At 37.1% G+C, this 20210-nt stretch overlaps 2 protein-coding genes across 2 annotated transcripts in view; both read left to right on the top strand.

Annotated features, from left to right (window-relative positions):
• The window catches only part of LOC134744111 (guanylate cyclase 32E-like), a 109348-nt gene that overhangs the window by 18896 nt on the left and 70242 nt on the right, over nucleotides 1-20210 (top strand). The window contains exons 3-7 of the mRNA XM_063677805.1: nucleotides 9369-9480; nucleotides 13245-13451; nucleotides 14288-14405; nucleotides 17197-17343; nucleotides 19781-19871. Of these exons, the coding sequence (XP_063533875.1) occupies nucleotides 9369-9480; nucleotides 13245-13451; nucleotides 14288-14405; nucleotides 17197-17343; nucleotides 19781-19871 (675 nt within the window). The remainder of the gene's footprint in view (nucleotides 1-9368; nucleotides 9481-13244; nucleotides 13452-14287; nucleotides 14406-17196; nucleotides 17344-19780; nucleotides 19872-20210) is intronic.
• Nucleotides 1-20210, top strand: part of LOC134744095 (galactokinase-like) — a 156578-nt gene that overhangs the window by 98299 nt on the left and 38069 nt on the right. The window lies entirely within an intron of this gene.

The raw sequence follows: 20210 nt of genomic DNA, 5'->3' as shown, positions 1-20210 counted from the left end.
TTACACAGACAGATTATTTTTTTGTAATATTTTACACCTACTTAACTGAAAAATTTATAATTTCGCAAAAACACTCTTAGTTTCAGCCTACATTTAAACATATTGATTCCCTTAATTGGCATTAAGCGGGTCGAGTTATTATTAAATGCATTATCTTACATTTCAATGTACTTATATTTAAAACGATCAAAATGTATTTGAGACTTAAAGCGATTTGTATCAGACATTGTTTCCGGTTTCACCCTTCTGGTACGATATTTACGCGTATTTTACTCGTAATTCAAATTTAATAGGGCAGCCATTGCTGCTCTGTACAGTAAGGGCCATTTCCCACGGAGGTCCAGTTAAGCGGGAGCAGGTTTTTACTGAATCCCGTAAAAATTATGCGTGCGTTCACACCCACTAGTTTGGATCCAATTTTTTGCGGTAGAGCACCTCCCCTGAGCCCAGCACCACATCCAGTAAAGAAAATGGTACAGCAACAGGAAACTAATGGGAATACTTCCATTTGACTATAAGTAACGGGTGTCCCAAAAAGGACGCAAGATTTCAATTTGCCGCCATTTTTGTATTTTAGTGCTGGCAACCCTTAAAAAAAACTATTTGACAGCTGAATGTTTAGGGTTTGTAAAAATGGCGGGTTATACGAAAGATCAACGCGTTTTTATTATTGAACAATATTTCAAAAGTAATGAAAGTTTGGCGGGTTTCTAGTCGTGTGATCTCTCGATTCGGTGATCAGAATTGACCCCCTAGATCTTGCGATTTAAAGCCTTTAGACTTCTTTTTAGGGTTATTTAAAGTCTAAAGTCTATGCCAATAAGCTCACAACCACTCATGCTTTAAAAGAGGAAATTCGACGCTGCATCGGAGAATTTCAGCCGCATCTATGCAAAATGGGCATAGAAAATTTTGACAAAAGAGTGCGTATGTGCCAGCAAAGCCTAGTTAGGAGGACATTTGCCTGACGTATTATTCCACAAATAAACCTATTTTATGTATTTCAAGATTTTATATACAAATGTATTATAACGAAAAAAAAAAGTGTTTTTCATCAATTTCAAATCTTGCGTCCTTTTTGGGATACCCTTTACATGTAATCAAACTGGATATTGTTTATTACTGGACATTGTCATCCAGTTTGTAGTGGCAAAATTGAAAAGCAAAATTCCAACGGATCGGTTTTTTGCCGGATCCTGCACACTGGATATTCGTATGAATGTTACTAAACTTTATAAACACGTACAGCGTACACTACTAAACGGGATCCTGCGGAAAACCGTACCTGCAAAATTATATGCATTTCCTGGGGACCAATCAGTGTTAGCGGCTCACGCAGGTTGTGTCAAAATACGATGGAAACAAAATTAAATTGTTAAAATAGAATCGGCATTGGTTTCAGTCTGATTTTTTTAAGCATGACCAGCGACTGTTATTGATAAGAAAGGTTAGTTATGGTATCACAATTCAGTCTGAATCCAAATGTTACGTACCTTAAGGGGCTCACTGATTATCAGTCCGCCGGACGATATTTATCAGCCTGTCAGTTGTTCGGAACTGTCAATTTTTTTTTCTAACTGACAGGCTGATAAATATTGTAATAGAGCATGTGCGTAGATCATTTTGCACACCTTACTACTGCTGCCTTTATACTTACCTATTGAACTTCCATTTTGCGACATAATACAATAAATTTCGAACCGATAGCAGCGAAACATGACGCAACGTGCTACTGAATAATATTAGATTTTATATTTCGGCAGCGTATATTTATTACACGTGCGCCTTTTTAGGGTTCGGTACCCAAAGGGTAAAAACGGGACCCTATTACTAAGACTCCATTGTCCGTCAGTCCGTCTGTCTGTCTGTCTGCCACCAGGTTGTATCTCATGAACCGTGATAGCTAGACAGTTGAAATTTTCACAGATGATGTATTTCTGTTGCCGCTATAACAACAAATAATAAAAACAGAATATAATAAATATTTAAGTGGGACTCCCATACAACAAACGTGATTTTTTGCCGTTTTTTGCGTAATGGTACCCTTCGTGTGCGAGTCCGCCTCGCACTTGGCCGGTTTTTTTAGGGACCTATCCCTTAGGGGTCTTGTATGGGTTTTGATAAGGCTTAACTCACCATGACTTTTGCCCGATAAAACCCTTTCATTTTGTTTTTAAAGCCCTTATCTAAGCGCTAACCCATTAAGCGGTATTCAAATACCATTACAAATCCATTATCATCCGGATGATTTAAGTACGCGATCCCATCGTCATCTCATCTTTCTAGCGTTTGTTCTGTGACAGGTATTGGCAGTTAGTATCAAATCAGAACACATACTTAAGTATCTACCCGTCATAAACAAGTTTAGATTAAAGGGAATATATATTTCCTTAGTAGAAAAATCGTCCCTCACGGTTGAGGTGAAGATAAGTCTTATGTCAATGCTATAAAGACGTTGACGACGACAAAGCTTTTGTTGCTGTATTTGTACCTACACATACAAATCGTGTTTTGTTATTTTTGTTTTTTTTTAATCGTTACATAATGTAACTCAATGGATGACTGTTATTGGCCTTGTTTTATGTAAGCATAATTATGTCTTAGTTATATTTACGGCTGTTGTTATCCTTAATACCAATAAAATAAAAAATAAATAAATAAATAAAAGCTTTAGCTAGGAGGGTATCCCAATATGGGACCGGCAACAAACGCCCAATATGGGTCCCATATTGGGATACCCTCCTACAATTTAGAAGGGAATTAAATCTTCTCGGGTCCAACGTGTAGGGTTAGAGCCGGCGTAGCTTTATGTCACATTCGTCACAGTTTGGCGACGGCACCTTTTTCATTAGATACGCAAACTTATTTAATGGGATGTGTCCGGAACGTAGTCTAAATGGTTCTCTGCCTTTTCGCCGAAAATTGTATTGCAGAATTTCACTTGGCAACCAACTTTATGCCAAATTTTCATTTGGCCGAAATTCATTTCCCAACTTTACATAATCCAACCTAATCTAACCCAACCTAGTAAGTCATTTTCATTTCCCAACTATGGGGTTGGGAAATTAAATGGTTGCGAAATAATTATTAGGTAACGATTGGTTTGTTAAATGAAACTGGCGAAAAGTTGGTTGCTAAGTGAAATTCGGCAATACAATTTTCGCCAAAAAGGGAGTACAGCAGTCTAAATGCTAAAACTAGTTCGCGACGACCTATGGACGAGTCCTCAAACCATGAATTCCTTAGAAGTTGTGGCTTCTCTACAATCAAACTCCACATTTGCCTACATTGTTTTTTGACTCGGTGAATTGAATCCATAAATGTAGGTACTACACTAAACGGGATTCCGTCGCTAACCGTAAGACCTAAGGAACCGATTTTGGATGTACAACCAGCCTTAAAGTTTATAGTTTATGATGGTTCATTATTTTTTGATGGTATTTTAGCACTTTGTAGTTTTTTCCTCAGTCACCCAGTTGACAACGAACGCTGTAAAGGGTTCGAAATGTCGGGATTGTATTATAAATTCAATATACGCGATATAATCCGTTTTCATAGTTTTATTTCATGAGTAACTATCGCGGTAACCGAAGACAATATTACTGAAAAATTATTAAACAAAAATCAACCTTATTCAGATAATAATACGGTTCACTATAGCTATGAACTTGTGGTGGTACTTAGTGACTTTTGCTTGTCACCCGACGATACCTATATGTCCTCCCAATATTATATCTATTTTCGTATCAAACAAATTGCGTAGGTATGTATTTTACGTAATATTGCGTTTGTTGAGCTCGCCCTTTATGAAATGAACTATGAATACGCCTCCTGAACACCCTTTGATTAGATGAATAATAACAAGCGATTTGGGGAAAATTGGCTTTAATTTAGGTGTAAAAATTTATACGATCGTAACTCGCAACATAACGCTAAGGCGTTAATGGTCTTTAAATAATCCAGGACAGAACGCAGATGGCTTTGTTCTATGAGCCTATTTATTTGATTTTGTATGAAGCGATTTCATTAAGGCTTGGATTAAAATTTCTAATATACTTAGTCATGTTTATATTTATTTATTAGTAGTATGCAGATGGAATGGCTTTAGGTTGGTGTCGTACATGCTAACTCTCTGTACTACCCGTTCGTTTCAAGTTAGTAGTCTTACATAATAAATATCTGGGAGACCGAGCTTTGTTCGGAAAACATATAAAAACTCAAAAATGCGCTTTTGCCCAAACATAAGACCTAGCTAGATCGATTTTTCGCCCCCGAAAACTCCCATATAGCAAATTTCGTCAAAATCGTTAGAGCCGTTTCCGAGATCCCCTATATAAATATAATATATATACATAGATAGATAGATATATACAAGAATTGCTCGTTTAAAGGTATAAGATAATTTCACAGCTATGTACAATTACTAAATAGTATTGTACACAAAAAAATATTAGTTATTTTGTAGGTGTACCCTCCGCGAAAAGTAAAAAAAAGTTTTTTTTTATAATGAAGAATAAGGACACGATGCAAGTTAAAAATATGCATTTTGTAGTCTATTTTATTATTGCCAAATATAATTTTGTTTGGTTCATCTAACTTGAACAGTTTACAAAATATGACGCGTTATTTGATGTATTATCAGTATTATATAGGTACCTACATGTTAGGTACACTACACGTAGGTATATAAGTATTATTAAGTACATATTAAAAAAAAAACTTCTAAATTTCTCCAATTTGATAGGCACCCATACAACACATCGCACTATACATCGGCATTTTAAACGTTCCGTCATCGCGTGACCGCGTCGCTAAAAGCCAGCAATCTGGTGTCGCGGGACTCGCGGGACGAGATAATTCGAGTAGGGGCGGGCCGGTGCGTGGCCTTTCTGTATGATAATACTATTACTTATTCTGTGACTGTACGCTAAGTAGTGATTCTAATATTATTTCCTTTTCCTCCAACTTTTCATTTCATTTATTTCACATTAAAAGTCATGTTCATTACAGAAGATGTTAGTATGTAGAATGTAGTCAGTACATGACACCCGGTAGGGCGCATAATGTTAGTACTTATGAGGTACCTAATTACCTACCTTATACGTATGCATGCATATCTAATTTCATTTAACAGCTTTATAATATGTCAAGAAGCTAACAATTCAATTCTGTATTAAATGTCATTTTCGCTTACCAAAGTTATTAATATTATATTATACAAACATATCTAGATTCATTTAACAATGTCAAAGTTAATACTCATATTATTGATAGGTTACATTGCCTTACGGATTCCATTCTAATGCTACCTGGAATTTTGTTATAATAGCTATTAAGCGTAATTATTAGAGTAAATTTCTCTTGAATTTGTATTAACGCCAATCATACTTAACTTAATTAAAGGGGTTGTTATGACTTTGTATTCGCGAAGAGAGGGAGTTTAATGCAAAGTGCTTTTGTTTTTAATCCATAGACTTACGGCGTGCCAGTTGCACCATCAGCATGTTAGGTTACCACCGGGTTGATGATGAAAACTAATACTTGTACCAATATTTTAACTTTATTCGTTCGCTACCAACATAATAACAACCAATTTACAATAAATATTCCAACACGTCTACACTGTAACTCGTCTGTCCACGAACTGCCCCTTGTCACAGTGTACCCGCCTGTTAATGACAATTCAAGATGGCGGGAACCAGTGACAAGTAAGGGTCAACTGATACTCTTTTTTAAGCTAATCGTAAAAGTAAAAATGATCAAAATATAAGCTATTAATAAATAATGATCCTTACAAACAGTGTTGCTAACAAGCACTTGACAGACTGATCAACGTCACCCGGCGCGCCGGGCGGTTTACTTTGAAATTCTCCATACAATAAGAACTTGCGAACTCTTTAACGATGACAAACAGTTTGGTGCAACCGACCCTTAGTATCCGTCTAAACTAACTTTGAACCGACTTGAACATAATGCAGCGAGGGAGTATTTATGGAAAATAAAAGTTTTCATTCACCGTCATTTGTTGTTCAGTTTATTTTTTAATTAGTTTGTGTATCTCCACCGTATCTCCGGTGTTTTGCACCACTTCAACTATATTTAAGCATTCGCGCGATATTAGATTGATGATCTCGACTGACTAACTGTCATAACAAATATGTGACGTTTTCAATCAAAAGGTACCACATTGTCGCTTGTTGATAAGGTTGATTTCTAATTGAAGCTATGTGGAAATAGCGCCTTACTGACAAGCGACAATAAGTACCCTTTTGGTTGAAAATGGCACATATAATCATCATCTTCCTCACGTATTCCGGCTTTTTGCCGCGGCATGGGAGCCTGAACTGCCGTTACCCTCACCAGCCGCTTGTTAAAAATTAATAACTGATTTTACCTTATTACCTACCTACCTACCTACCTTATTTACCTACTTGACTGAACTAAACCAGGATGAATCCGAATTTCCATCTGTTTAATGATCGTTTTCCGCCCGGAGCATCGATATGCTCTCTCGTTAATTTGTTTATCGAATAAATACCTTTAGGGTTCAACGAACTTTTGTTCTCAACCCAGTTTAATGAAGTGCTGTTTCGAAATTAGGTCATTTATTAGTAAAGTGCCCGCAGGTAAAATTAACTTCGTTAATGAAGACGAGATAATTGTAATAATGTAAATAAGCAATGTCTTAATAGACCTTGAGTATTCTTACCTTAATAATTAATTTCTAATCTAAAGTAGCTAGTGTTGGAACAGTAAGCGGAAAACAATCGTACATACGTCCACACGGGGTACACAAGTGTTATAAATTTTTACATAAGTTAATACCTAATAGTATCTTAAATTATACTAATATACAGAAGTTATTACAAATAATTTATTTAATTAATTTTGTGAAGCAAAATTCAAATATCAGCAAATAAATGTAATAATATCCCGGACTTACACACAATGTTTTCCAGAAAAAACTAAATTATAAGTGAAACAATTCTTAAATACGGTGACATTTCTGACATTTGTCCGCCATATTTTCATTTTTTGACTGGTTAGGCATCAAAGGCACGGACCCTTTCGCATTCAGCCACGATTGAAAATTGTGGAATAGTGCATTACGATACAAGTGCGAAAAATAGTTAATTCGTAACGAGTCGCAATAAATTAAAACACGACCGAAGGGAGTAACGGTATACGTTTAACATCTGAGGAGTTTCCTCGATTCCTCATGGATCCCATCATCAGAACTCTAACTTGACAAAAATGTGTCTTAAAAACTTAACTTGCTTAACAAACATAATGAAGAGGACACATCGCCAAACGTGAACTATGCGTTGTTGAAGTTCCACGTCATCAAATATCACTTTTTTAAATCTAAATGCTTGATTTGTTGATGAAAATACTAAAATCACTATATGTATGCCTTTAACATTTGAGGAGTTCCCTCGATTCCTCATCCATGAGAAACCATGGAATGGGATCCATCCCATCATCACAACTGCGTTTTGACAAAAACGGGACCAATCTGTATGTACTTACAACTAAAAAAAGAATTTTCAAAATCGGTATAGAAATGACGGAGTTATGCAAACATTAAAATAAAACAAAATTAAATAAAAACATACAACCGAATTGAGAACCTCATTTTGAAATCTAGAAGTCAGTTAAAAAAGCTATAACTCCCGAGCGAGTAAAATGAACTTTACCTCCCTGCACATGCGTGAAATAGCTCGCTTACTAAGCTAATGTGATGAAAATAACTATTATAGCATTCACATAAGTGAGAAAAGATTGACCAAATTGTTTTGTGACACTCGTGTAGCTATCTAGCTACTGAATTTCTAGGTATTGATATAAGTGATATAAATCGTATTTTTAGATAAAATAAATATTGTTTTATTTCTCGACTCGAAGCCCTACTCGTGTAAATATTCATCTAGTCGTGTAAATAATCTAAAGTTCAATTTGATGAGTACAGGCTGTAACAAAAATAGTGGGGATCCGTTTAAGGGCATATACCTGCACGGACTCGGTACATAGAAGAGGAAAGATGCTTGGACACCTGCTACGACACGACGAATTTATCAAAAACATAATTGAAGGGAGAGTTGAGGCAAGGAGACGGAGGGGGAGACCAAGGAGAACATACATAGATCAAGTAAAGGAAAAACTCAACGTCGTGTCGTATCAGGCTGTCAAGGAGAAGGCAGAGGACCGACACACATGGAAATCGCTCCACCGACAAGAGTATAACTTAAATATATGATGATGATGATGATGATGATGATGTACTCGGTATCATGTTTTGATAAGGAAAAACTAGTGCATAAAAATGTTGTGAAAAATGTTTGGTCTAAAAATTATTTAATTAATTATGATTGTATATTGATTTTTAAATTGTAAAACGGGACTTAATCGCGTATTTAAGGGCGGCGTTGTCCTCGTGGTCCCGGAGAAGACTGGCTAAAGTTGACATCAACATCTTCTAGCCGCGCGAGATTTTCGAACTACCCGCACTTGGTCTTGTGTTGGAAACGTCGGAGGTAAATCTTAAAACTTAAATACGCAATTAAGTCCCGTTTTACAATTTAATAATGTGTAGAAATCGTGAAAGTTTAAATCAGTATATTGTGTTTTGTAATTTATTTATAAGTTTACTTATTCTTTTCCAAAATATTCTTTTTTCTGAGCCGTATTTTGATCCCTTGTCAGATTAATGTCTGTCTGTCAGAAACTGCAAATCTTCAGAAAATTCGCATTATTTTGTTCGTACAACATTTAATTAATTAATTGGAGAACGCAAGAAAATTGGTTTGAAATGTTAAATTCAGAACTAATACATAATTTAGTTCGGGATTTGAAACTTCAACGAAAATCATAATTTTTTATACAAAAAAGTAATTTCAACGTTAATGACAATCCTCCTACTAGTCAAATCAGTTTCTTTTTTAAAACTGTAAAAACGATTTGCTAATATGGAATTTATATGAAGCATTACACAATGACGTCACGGTCAACTGGACGATGAAGTAGATGACTTTTTATATTTCTATCCGATTTATTAAATAGAACTTGTATGCACAGGTTTTTCACTTTATAAAGTTTTGAACGGCTCTTCGCGTGCTCGAGCGCTATTGGTCGAATATTTATTTAAGAACGACTGACCGCATAACCTGAGTATTGCGTCACGTGCATAGGTATTGTAATTTTCAAGAAATTTGACTTGTTTCAATCATAACGTGTTTAAATTGTCCCCGTCCTACCCTACCGATATATTTGGCTACTTTGATACTGATACTGACTCGTACACAATGTTAGACTAAGATTGAGTCAAATTTCCAGAAGACGAAGTTGTTGATTCGTGATTATTGTTTCAGAGTTATGACTCAGATGCGAGACCTGGGCATTGTGGCATTTTTCGGCCCCGATGACACATGTCATACCGAGGCGAAGCTGGCGGCAGCTTGGAACCTACCGCTTATATCCCACGTGAGTACTTGCTATTATAATAAGTGCACATTAAGATACGGGTACTTAGGTGTGCCGTTTTTCGGGCCCCGATGACACGTGCCATACCGATGCTAAGCTAGCGGGAGCCTAGAACCTGAGGTAGCTCACCTAGTTGTGCCGTTTTTCGGCTTCGATGAAACATGCCCTACCAGGTGATGAAGCTGGCAGCTTGGAACCTACCGCTTAAATCGCATGTGAATATTTGCTTATAATAAGTGCACATTAAGATACGACTTGTGTGCCGTTTTTCACATAAATTAATACATAATTATAGGTATAATCAAATTGAATAAGAAAAAAAAAACATGTTTAATGTCAAAGAAACAAAAACAAAAAAACCGCCCAAGTGCGCGTCGGACTTGCGCACGAAGGGTTCCGTACCATTATGGAAAGAAACAGCAATAAAATCACGTTTGTTGTATGGGAGCCCCATTTAAATATTTATATTATTCTGTTTTTAGTATTTGTTGTTGTAGCGGCAACAGAAATACATCATCTGTGAAAATTTCAACTGTCTAGCTATCACGGTTCATGAGATGCAGCCTGGTGACAGACACACAGACGGACAGCGGAGTCCTAGTAATAGGGTCCCGTTTTTACCCTTTGGGTACGGAACCTTAAAAAGCAACTGAATTCAAATGTCAAAACGATAATATTTATTTATAACAAAACAAGTATTAAATATAATAGATTATGGTAAGTGAAAAACCCGAGCATTAAAATGGGATAGGGTGCGTTGGGGTAAGATTGAACGGGTTTTTCATGCGGGGTAAGATGAAAAGTCGCCCGTAATGCTTCGGCATACTGACGATTTATTGTCTTACCCCTCATAGTAGTAGCTTAGCGAAGTTAGCATAAATTAAATTAAAACGGTATGCCGTTTTCAATAGTAAATGACCATGTTTGCTTGAAATTGTTTATTTGTTTTGTTTCTGTCTTTTTCACTGAATACACACATTTCAACCAAATTCATATTCATAACCTGCTCCTACAATCAGAATATGCCTTCGAGTTTACTAGATAGTTGATAGACCTGAAACACGGGCGGATATTAAAGTGGAAAGTTACATTATTTACATACATGGGTAGTTTTCGTTTTAAGCTCGCAAGCGTGGAATTTACTTTTGAACTGAATTTCTTCGTGATGAAATCGGAATTGAATTCCATGCGGCTTTGAGAAGTAGACATGTTATCATCATAAATTGTGTGCGTCTCCAAGTTGGTACATAACGGCCAGCAAACATCACGTAAACATGTTAATATAATAAATCATATACAGTTCTATTAGTAACCTGTGAAAAAAATGCATTTTTTTGAAACCTATAAACTAAACAATTTAAAACTAAACTAACATTAAAATAAAACTACTTAAAAATTAAAATAATATAGAAAAAATACCCACCTGTGAAAGGTCCCCCAAGTCTGTCCCCTGCGGCTGGCTACATTACCCCGTTGGATGGCTATGCCTATTTTCTGGCCTAGGAATGAGCTAGCCCTAGGGTCACCCGAGGTCTCAAGTAGTTTTTTTATGTCCTGGAAAAGGTTAAGAGCGTCGCAGTCACGGCCTCTACCGCAAACGCCGCAAATATGTGTTTGAGAGACCAGCATATTTGCTGCGCTTTAGGGCTTCAGTCGCTGCCGCCGCTCCACCAGCCTTCAGTGACGTGGCGGCTCGATGGGACGGCGCTAGGGTGTCCGCACATGTGGCATCCCAGATAAGCGGCCGCCCCACGTTTCATGGGATGAGGGTTATGCCATCGGGCCTCTTGCTATCGTCGCGCGCTAGGCCGGGTGGTTCCAACGCAGCCGGCACGCCCACGCTGACAAGGGCCCGACGGATGACATCGTTAAGGCTGGGATGGCGGGACAGACGACCGGCACTTCTTTGGTAGAAGAGGCTGTGGGAGCCCTGACCGTCAACTTCTGTTCCGCAGGGACAGCGGTGGGGGAAAACAATTTCGGCACCCAGGCGGAGGTCGACAGCCAGTCTATAAGAATTGTTGTCTAATAAAGTTGCGCAGTTACTAGAGGGGAATGCGTAGAGCCAGAATCCGGATTTGTGTTGTAAAGAGGCAAGAAGACGGGCTTTAATTTGTTTCTTAATAGTTATAACAGGTTTATCACATTTTATAACAGTTTAACGTCTGTGACTTCCTACACTCGGTAATAACGGATCACCGTTTGTTTAAACAGTAATACATTAAAGAAAGATAAAAGTATGTAAAAAAGAAATAATACGAATAAAACGATTTCGCTTTTTCAAATTGCCTCTTAGCATTGCTTTCTATTTAAATGTTTGATTATATTAATAAATAAAGCGTGTACCTACTGAAATGCTTCATGGAAAATGTCAATAAGTTCCTACTTCGTTACACAGAAAGCGCTCTTGTAATTTATGTCGTCAATCTCTCAACTGAATTTTTGTTTTATGTTTTAAATTCTCGTTCGCATTTCAAAAATTATTCATGTGAAGGTATATTATATTGAACATAAAATTGAATTAATTGCATGCGTGGGAAAAGCATTGCAGTGGAAGTATAATATACCTAAACAAAGAAACCTTGTCACAAACGCTCAGCAATCAGCTTAAATGAAAGCGCTTAATTAAGCTAACAATGTCATTAAATGTTGCAAGTCTATTTTTCTAGTAGCGTAGGCTTATAATAGCCGTATTGATTTAAAACCTTACATATACCTACACATATAATACAGAAGGCAATACAATGACTTCATACCATTAAGCTGATTGGAAAAAGATGGACATTGGGAACCACGGAATACTATAATAAGGTAGGTACTTTATTAACTAGTTTTGTGGTAGTTACTAAGTAAGTAACTCGAGTTTGAACTCATATGATTCGATTTGACGAGTTCAATTCTTTGGGGATATTGAGTACAATCGGAAATCAATATGTGTTTTGTTTTAATGATGTAGGAGGCAAAGGAGCAGACGAATCGCCTAGTAGTAAGCAATCACCATCGGCCATGGACACCCGCGACACCAGATAAGTTGTAAGTGCGTTGTGCGCGGCAACGGCCTTTAAGACAGCGGCGGCTACCTGTAAGGATAGTTGCTGTATTTAATAAAATTAAAATAAATAAAATAAGATGTACAGTATAAATGTAAAAATATGGGTAGGTACATATAACTTACTCAAAAATATGTCCCATGTATATATGTAAGTCTTAATTCGCTGACATAAGAGCTATGGGACATATTTTTGAGTAGGATGTGTGTTGACTGTACCGCCGTTGGGTGTTTTTAGGGTTCCGTACCCAAAGGGTAAAAACGGGAACCTATTACTAAGATTCCGCTATCTGTCTGTCTGTCGGTCTGTCTGTCTGTCTGTCCGTCTGTCACCAGGCTGTATCTCATGAACCGTGATAACTAGACAGTTGATCACAGATGATGTATTTCTGTTGCCGCTATAACAACAAATACTAAAAACATGTGGGACTCCCATACAACAAATGTGATCTTTTGCCGTTTTTTGCGTAATGGTACGGAACCCTTCGTGCGCGAATCCGACTCGCACTTGGCCGGTTTTTTTAGAGTAGAATTAAACGTAATTTAATTTGTTACAAGTTTTATTCAGTCAAGTTTTTCGATATCTTGTATAGTTTTTGAGATATCCGCTCTTGAAGGTTTAGTTAGGGCTCTCATTTTTATCTTGATTATCTACATCAGTAATTACGTTTACATCAGTTATTGCGTTTAATATAATTTTGTATATTTGTTCCAGAAATGCGCTGATGACAGCCCAAAGCGGGACGACAAAGCAACAGACCGTGTAGCGCGCGTAAGCCTCGGCGTCACGTTCGCGCGGACACTGCCCCCGGCCTTTAAGATCAGCAAGTCCGTTATGGCCCTGCTAAAAGCTTTCAACTGGAATAAGTTCGCTATTGTGGCTGGTGAAGGGGTCGCGGCGCAACAGAAGGACGCTATTAAGGTATTTTCGATAATTATCATTCCGTAAACTATACCTCGTAGAAAATTACACGAACGACGTCTTTTTATTGAAAAAACGCTTTAACATACTCGTATCTATATAATTGTTTTTTTTACTCGTTACCTACTTATAACATTTTAGAGGAAGACCTTTTTGAACTCCTTATTTATTAAAAAGAAACATTTTGTTTGTTTTGATAATCACATGATTTCGTGAAACGGATTTCTGTTTTTTTTTTTATTGTTCCATAATTAATCGATATGACTTTGAAATGTTATTATGAGTTATTATAAGTTGCATCGCCTACTTATATCACTTTTTCCAATTATAAATGTAAAAATTGCTTAAACTAACAATATCAGAACTGTCAAGAACGGTTATATGTAACTGTATCAGTGTACCTACATTCCTCTTTGTTCTTAAAAATGGTTATTCATATATAAAGTTTTGCCAAATCCGGTATTCGGATTCAATTGACCTAACTACGACCTACATACGAGAAAGATAAAAGCAAATTGCAATTTTTAATAAAAACAGCAAGTAGAAAAAGCGGAAAATTGCAACAGGATTTTACATTTCGCATATTATGTCCCACTCAACACCATTTCTAATTAAAATTTTTAGTGAATTTTACCGAGTACAAATTTTATAGTCTATGATTGTTCATTATTTTAGTATGTGGGTATTTTTGCACTGTAATTTTTCCTCAGTCACCCGTTGACCACGAACGCTGCGCTGTAAAGGGTTCGAAACGTCGGGATGTATTATAAAATCAATATACGCGATATAATCCGTTTTCATAACAATATGATATGTTTATTTTATTTTGTCCGCAGAAACTGGCAATGCACAATGACATGATAGTTACGGCCGAGCACAATTTTCCTTACTACATACCCTTAAACATATCCAACATGGAGAAAATAGTGGACCAAACTTATGACAAGACGAGAGGTAAGTGATATGTTTATGACATATATCAGGCAGACACTGTTGTTCGACAAAAACCTACCCATTCAACGGTTTCCTTCAATCTTGTACCTATTTAAAGTAAATTATTTCACACCATGCACGAAATTAAGCACCAAAACAATATTAGAATACGGTAGTTCTAGATAGCAGTTATTATTTGACACAATTTCTATTTAATAATTCGGATAGAACTATAAAATAGTACATTTCGATGCTAGTGCGGAAAGTATGTCATTACCTTTCCGCACGTGTATCGAACGACGATTTTTAATAATACAGTTGCGAAAAAATAAGAAAAGCAACAAGTAAGGAATGGAATTCGAAACTTTTATATTATTAATTCTGTGACATCATTGACATTATGAAGAGGTGTTTTTCTAGCTTTTATTCGACTAGAATAGATTTTGTTATTATTATTAAACCCACTTCAATGATAGTTTTTTTTTCAAATGCATGTTCTATAAGACAGAAACAATTGTAAATATTAAAACATTGTACTATTATTACCTAAAAATCGTTATTTACGATTATTTGTGTATCGTATATTTATAAAAACAATATTGAATGTTGCCTTTGGAAACCTAAAACATTCTTGCAGTAAGAAAATACGCCTCTTCTTTGACAGGCGTTCCGTTCCATTCAGACAACTTATTAAGAACGGTTTTTCAACATTAAAAAATAAACGTGTTATAATACTTATAATGATGAAGAGGTAAGTAATATTAAATATATTAATAACGGGTCACTCACGTGTTTTAAGTCGAAAACGCTCGACATGTTTCACTCCGTACCGAGGAGCGTCATCAGGAGCTTGCGTCGACGGTGACGGACCGGCGCAGACTGCGGGCCGCAGCCCTCCGCGCCCGATGACTCGGCGCGGGCGCCGGTGGCGGCAGGGGGGGCGAGAAACTACCCTCGTTTACGGCATTATTGTCAAATGATGGGTTGCACACAACACTCACTACGTCATTCGCTAATGGTTCGTCCACACTGTCCACCGACGTAGTACCCAAAACAGTTTTCCAGCTCGGAGGCACTGACCAACCACAATCACGGTTAAAATTCGGATGACGACCAATTTCGATAGCCTCCCGTACTTTTCGCTGAATCACAAACTTTTCTTTCGCCAGCACAGTTACCTTATCGAAACGTATATAGTGAGTCGAATCCGAACCCAATACGTGTTCCGTCACCGCAGAACCCCGGCTATCCCTGTTCTTCATACTACGTATGTGCTCGGACAATCTGGTGGAAATGTTTCGGCCCGTCTCTCCTATGTAGTTTTTCCCACAGGAGCAAGGAATCATGTGTATACACCCGGACTGTTCAAAGGCTCCCTATCCTTTGGCGAACGCAGCACCTATCCTAGCTTCATATGAGGACGGAAAATCGTCTTAATGCAGTATCTCCGGCGTAATAAGTGTCCGATTTTATCCGTCACGCCCTTAATGTTAGGTAGGTAGGGGCAGTCTCTCTGCCGTAGTTAAACGGGGACGCGCTGATGCGTTCGCAACACGATAACTCTGCCTCCAGTTATAGCCATTGCATTCCAATACACGCCTCACGTGACCCAGCTCATGGTCCAAGTACTGTGGATCACAGAGGTTCAAGGTCCGATTAAACAGTGTTCTGGGCACAGAAGATAAGTGGCACGGATGATGGTGCGAATCTGCCCTCAGATATCGATCTGTATGTGTTGGTTTACGATACACTGTGGTTTGTATCCGCCCACAAGGTTTACGCATAACCAAGACATCCACCCGTGACCCGTTATTAATATATTTAATATGTCTATGTCTCACGGAAGGTAAGTAATAAAATATGAAATATGCATATTTTTCGTATTCTTACATTAACAGTAGGTTTTTATGTTGATTACGACGTTTAAAGGAAACTAATATTAACACTCATCAATAAGTAGTCATGAATTGGAACAAGTAAAAGTAAAAAGCACTAGTTCGCGAAAACCAACTTTCCGCACGCTAAACAGCCACGAAAAGTAGCACTTTTTGAGCAACTGTATTAAAAAGTAACTTTACCGTGACGTCACATGTTCTGTGTAGATTGAAAGAGACGGACACTGTCTTTATCACAGTGTCGCATAGAGAAAATAAATAATACCATCATATCCGTCATTAAATATTGCCTTATTGTCGTTATAAACGGTTTTGACTTAATTATATGTTTTGCGTAACCGTAAAAATGAGCGGACTTGAGTCTCCGGCAAGGTCGGCCGAATTTCACCTTCCCATACAAACGGAGTTCCGTTCTCATTTTAATACTACGTTTTGGATTGTAATGAAATTTTGCACATACTCGTACAATGACATGAAGTATATAGTCTAGGTCTGAAATTCGTTTACATAGCTCCAGTTTATAAAACAAACGAAATAGAGCAAAAACAAGTTTTGTATGAAAAACGTAAATTCGCTGTATTTTTTTAACTATGGTATCGGAAGCTACATAAACTAATTTCAAACTTATCCTATTGTAAGTACAAAGTTTCAGAGCAAACTAGCTACTCGTTTTAAAATGAGAGCGGAACTACGTTTGTATGGAGAACCGAGCTTGCCGGAGACCCTAAACGGCTATATCTAAAGCTCTGTTTTCACAGGAAAGCGGTGTTATCTATAGCGGCCGTCTCCATACACAATAATACGGCTAAAGGATGAGTATAGTATTTTGTAAGACGGCCGCAGCGCTATACGACGCCACCGCTATCCTAGGAAACCACAGCTTAAATGTCTGTTTCTAAGTCAATGTATATTTGCAGTGTACGTGTTCCTGGGTGAGCACATAGCGCTGGTGGACTTCGTGAAGGTGCTCCAGCGCCGCGGGCTCCTGCAGACCGGCGACTACGCCGTGGTGGCGGTCGACGACGAGATATACGACCCGAGCACCTCTGCCATCACCCATGCTGGTATACTATGTATTTTATACGTATATTAGTGAGCATCAGGACGGCGAGTGGACCTCAGCGAATTTAACAAAATAACATTTTGTACCTTCTATATAAATACCTACTACCTCAGTTTAGCCTACCTCCTTAAAAAAAGCTTTTTAAAAAAAGGCCCACCCGCCATCCTTATGTCAGAATGGCTATGAGTTTTATGCATTGCATGTAGTAAATCAGTGATACCAGAGAATAGAGTGTATAGAGGCTTATGGTCATAGTCTATTTTGTAGTCACAGTAAATTTACTGCCATCTTTCGACACAGGATTAAAACTAAAATGAAAATGAATAATATATAATATATAACATATGGATAAATGTTTTTTTTAGAACGCCATATGACTTTGGCCCATGTTCTTTAACTGATACATATGTAATATTGTCTTCGGTTACCGCGATAGTTACTCATGAAATAAAACTATGAAAACGGATTATATCGCGTATATTGAATTTATAATACATCCCGACTTTTCGAACTCTTTACAGCGTTCGTGGTCAACGGGTGACATCACCCGTCACCCGTTGACCACGAACGCTGTAAAGAGTTCGAAACGTCGGGATGTATTATAAATTCAATATACGCGATATAATCCGTTTTCATAGTTTTATTTCATGATACATATGTATTAAAATTGTTATATATCAAACGGTGTAGCCATCTACACGAGTATAGGCCAAAGGTATGGCGCCAAATCTATTCGAGCATAATTTTTTCTTGATTTTTCGAGGTACGTTTTTTTCTTAGACTTATAGATATACTTACTCCATTCCAGATAGGATTACACAGAAGGAAAAATGGTTCTTTATACTTAATGCAATTTTTTTTAAACAAAGTTTAAAAAAAAACATAAATAAATAGCATACATTTCTTTCAAAATCCGGTAGACAAAAATATAGTTAATGAGTTGCCTCCTGAGGTATTTCCTTTGTGCTACGACATGGGATTCTTCAAGAAGCGGGTATTTAGGGTTCTCAAGGGTCGACAATGCTTAAGTGGCTCCTGTGATGTTGCTTACGTCCATGGGCGACGATGACTGCTTCCCATCAGGCGGCTCGTCTGCTCGTTTGCTGAATATCACATAAAAAAAAATAGAGATAAAAGATTGAAGAACCGATAGCCGTTTGTCTTATAATTCTATATGTAGTGCTTGTTCCTGTACGAGATACGATTCAAAACTTGTCAAAAATCGATGAATACCTCGGCTAGCCCCTTAAATATAATTTTCGTCGTTTCGTCGTGCAAAACTGAATATTCTACATTGGTGAAATCAAACATGTTTAAAAATAAAATCGTATCACACTGATTTAAACTTTCACGATTTTTACTCATTATTATTATTTATCTCCACGGGACTTAATCGCGTAAAATAGTTTTAAATTAAGTTAGTTTTAAATCAAGAAACATAGAAATTTCAATCGAGACGAAGGTTTTAAGATCTCATCCACATGGAACCCAGTCATTAGTAAGTGTAAGCGAAACCAAATATCGAAAGTTGAAAAATCGAATATTGTGAGTGTTGTGTGTCGACCCGGTAGCATCCCAAGTGCGCAAAACGTTCAAGTTAATAAACAAGACCAAGTGCGGGTAGTTCGAAAAACTCGCGCGCCTAGAAGATGTTGATGTCAACTTTAGCCAGTCTTCTCCGAGACCACGGGGACAACGCCGTCCTCGAAACGTCGGAGGTAAATTTAAAACTATTTTACGCGATTAAGTCCCGTGGAGATAAATAATAAATCGTATCACACTCAATATCAAAACAAGAATGTACTCGTACTTGACATTTTTACTTAAAATGCAAGCTGTAAGGTGCATTATCATGAAAATAATACACATACGCAATAAATACACCGTCATCTATTATTTATAACGTTCATTGATGAAATATTTACTAATGCGAGAAAATACAAAAAGCAATAAGGAAATGTTTCAAAGGAGGACTGCAAATTCAAACCTCACGTCAATATTATTATTGCCCATCTTATTTAAACAGACTGTGATGTAATTATCCGACCTTGAACACAAAGATGTCTACGCTATTAAGTGTTTTGGTTTTTATGCTGGCACCACACTTCGTTTTGTGTTATTCGTTAGGCTAGAAAGTTATTATTTTGCGAAATAGAAAAGCAATAAAATTATAGTTATTAGGTATCATTTCAAAGTAACGTTGATTAATGAGAGCTTTGAATTATAATAATAGCGGTTACAGATATTATGCGTGTTGATAAAGTTAAATAGAAATAGAAATAATTTATTCGTTCTGTGCTTGCAAATAAATTATTTCTATTTCTACTTAACTTTAATATTTACAGATGAGAAAATTATACAAAACAGAAACCTAGGAATGAGAAAGTACAACGAAAAACTCCCAAGAAAGAAAGTTAATGTTTTAATGCTTGTTTCAGATCATCTGGGTCAAAATAGCAGTAGTGACGTCATGGCTTTCAGGGCTGTACTCAAACTTACGCCATCATTTCCAACGAATCCTATTTATGAGTGAGTAAAAAAGTACCTAAGGTTAAAAGCTGGGATACGAGAAACACTTGTAGGGAAAAAATAAACAGAGATTACGTACCTAAAGATATTACAAGATGTACACAAAAATAGTGGGGATCCGTTTAAGGGCATATTCGGTATCGTTTTCTGATTAGGAAAAAGTAGATTTTTATTTTACTTACCTAAAAATATATTGTATTTTACGTAAATGTTCATGCCAAGTTTCATGTAATTTTACGCAGCGTAGGTACTACGTACGAACGCGAAGCGAAGCGATGCGGCGCCGCGGGGTGAATCAATCATTTGATGCCTATAGAAGTGTTCTACGTGGGCGATCTC

The sequence above is a fragment of the Cydia strobilella genome, chromosome 9, assembly GCF_947568885.1.
Source record: "Cydia strobilella chromosome 9, ilCydStro3.1, whole genome shotgun sequence".
NCBI classification, from domain to species: domain Eukaryota; kingdom Metazoa; phylum Arthropoda; class Insecta; order Lepidoptera; family Tortricidae; genus Cydia; species Cydia strobilella.
The sequence above is the reverse complement of the archived record's forward strand: the minus strand, read 5'-3'. Positions and strand labels throughout refer to the sequence as shown.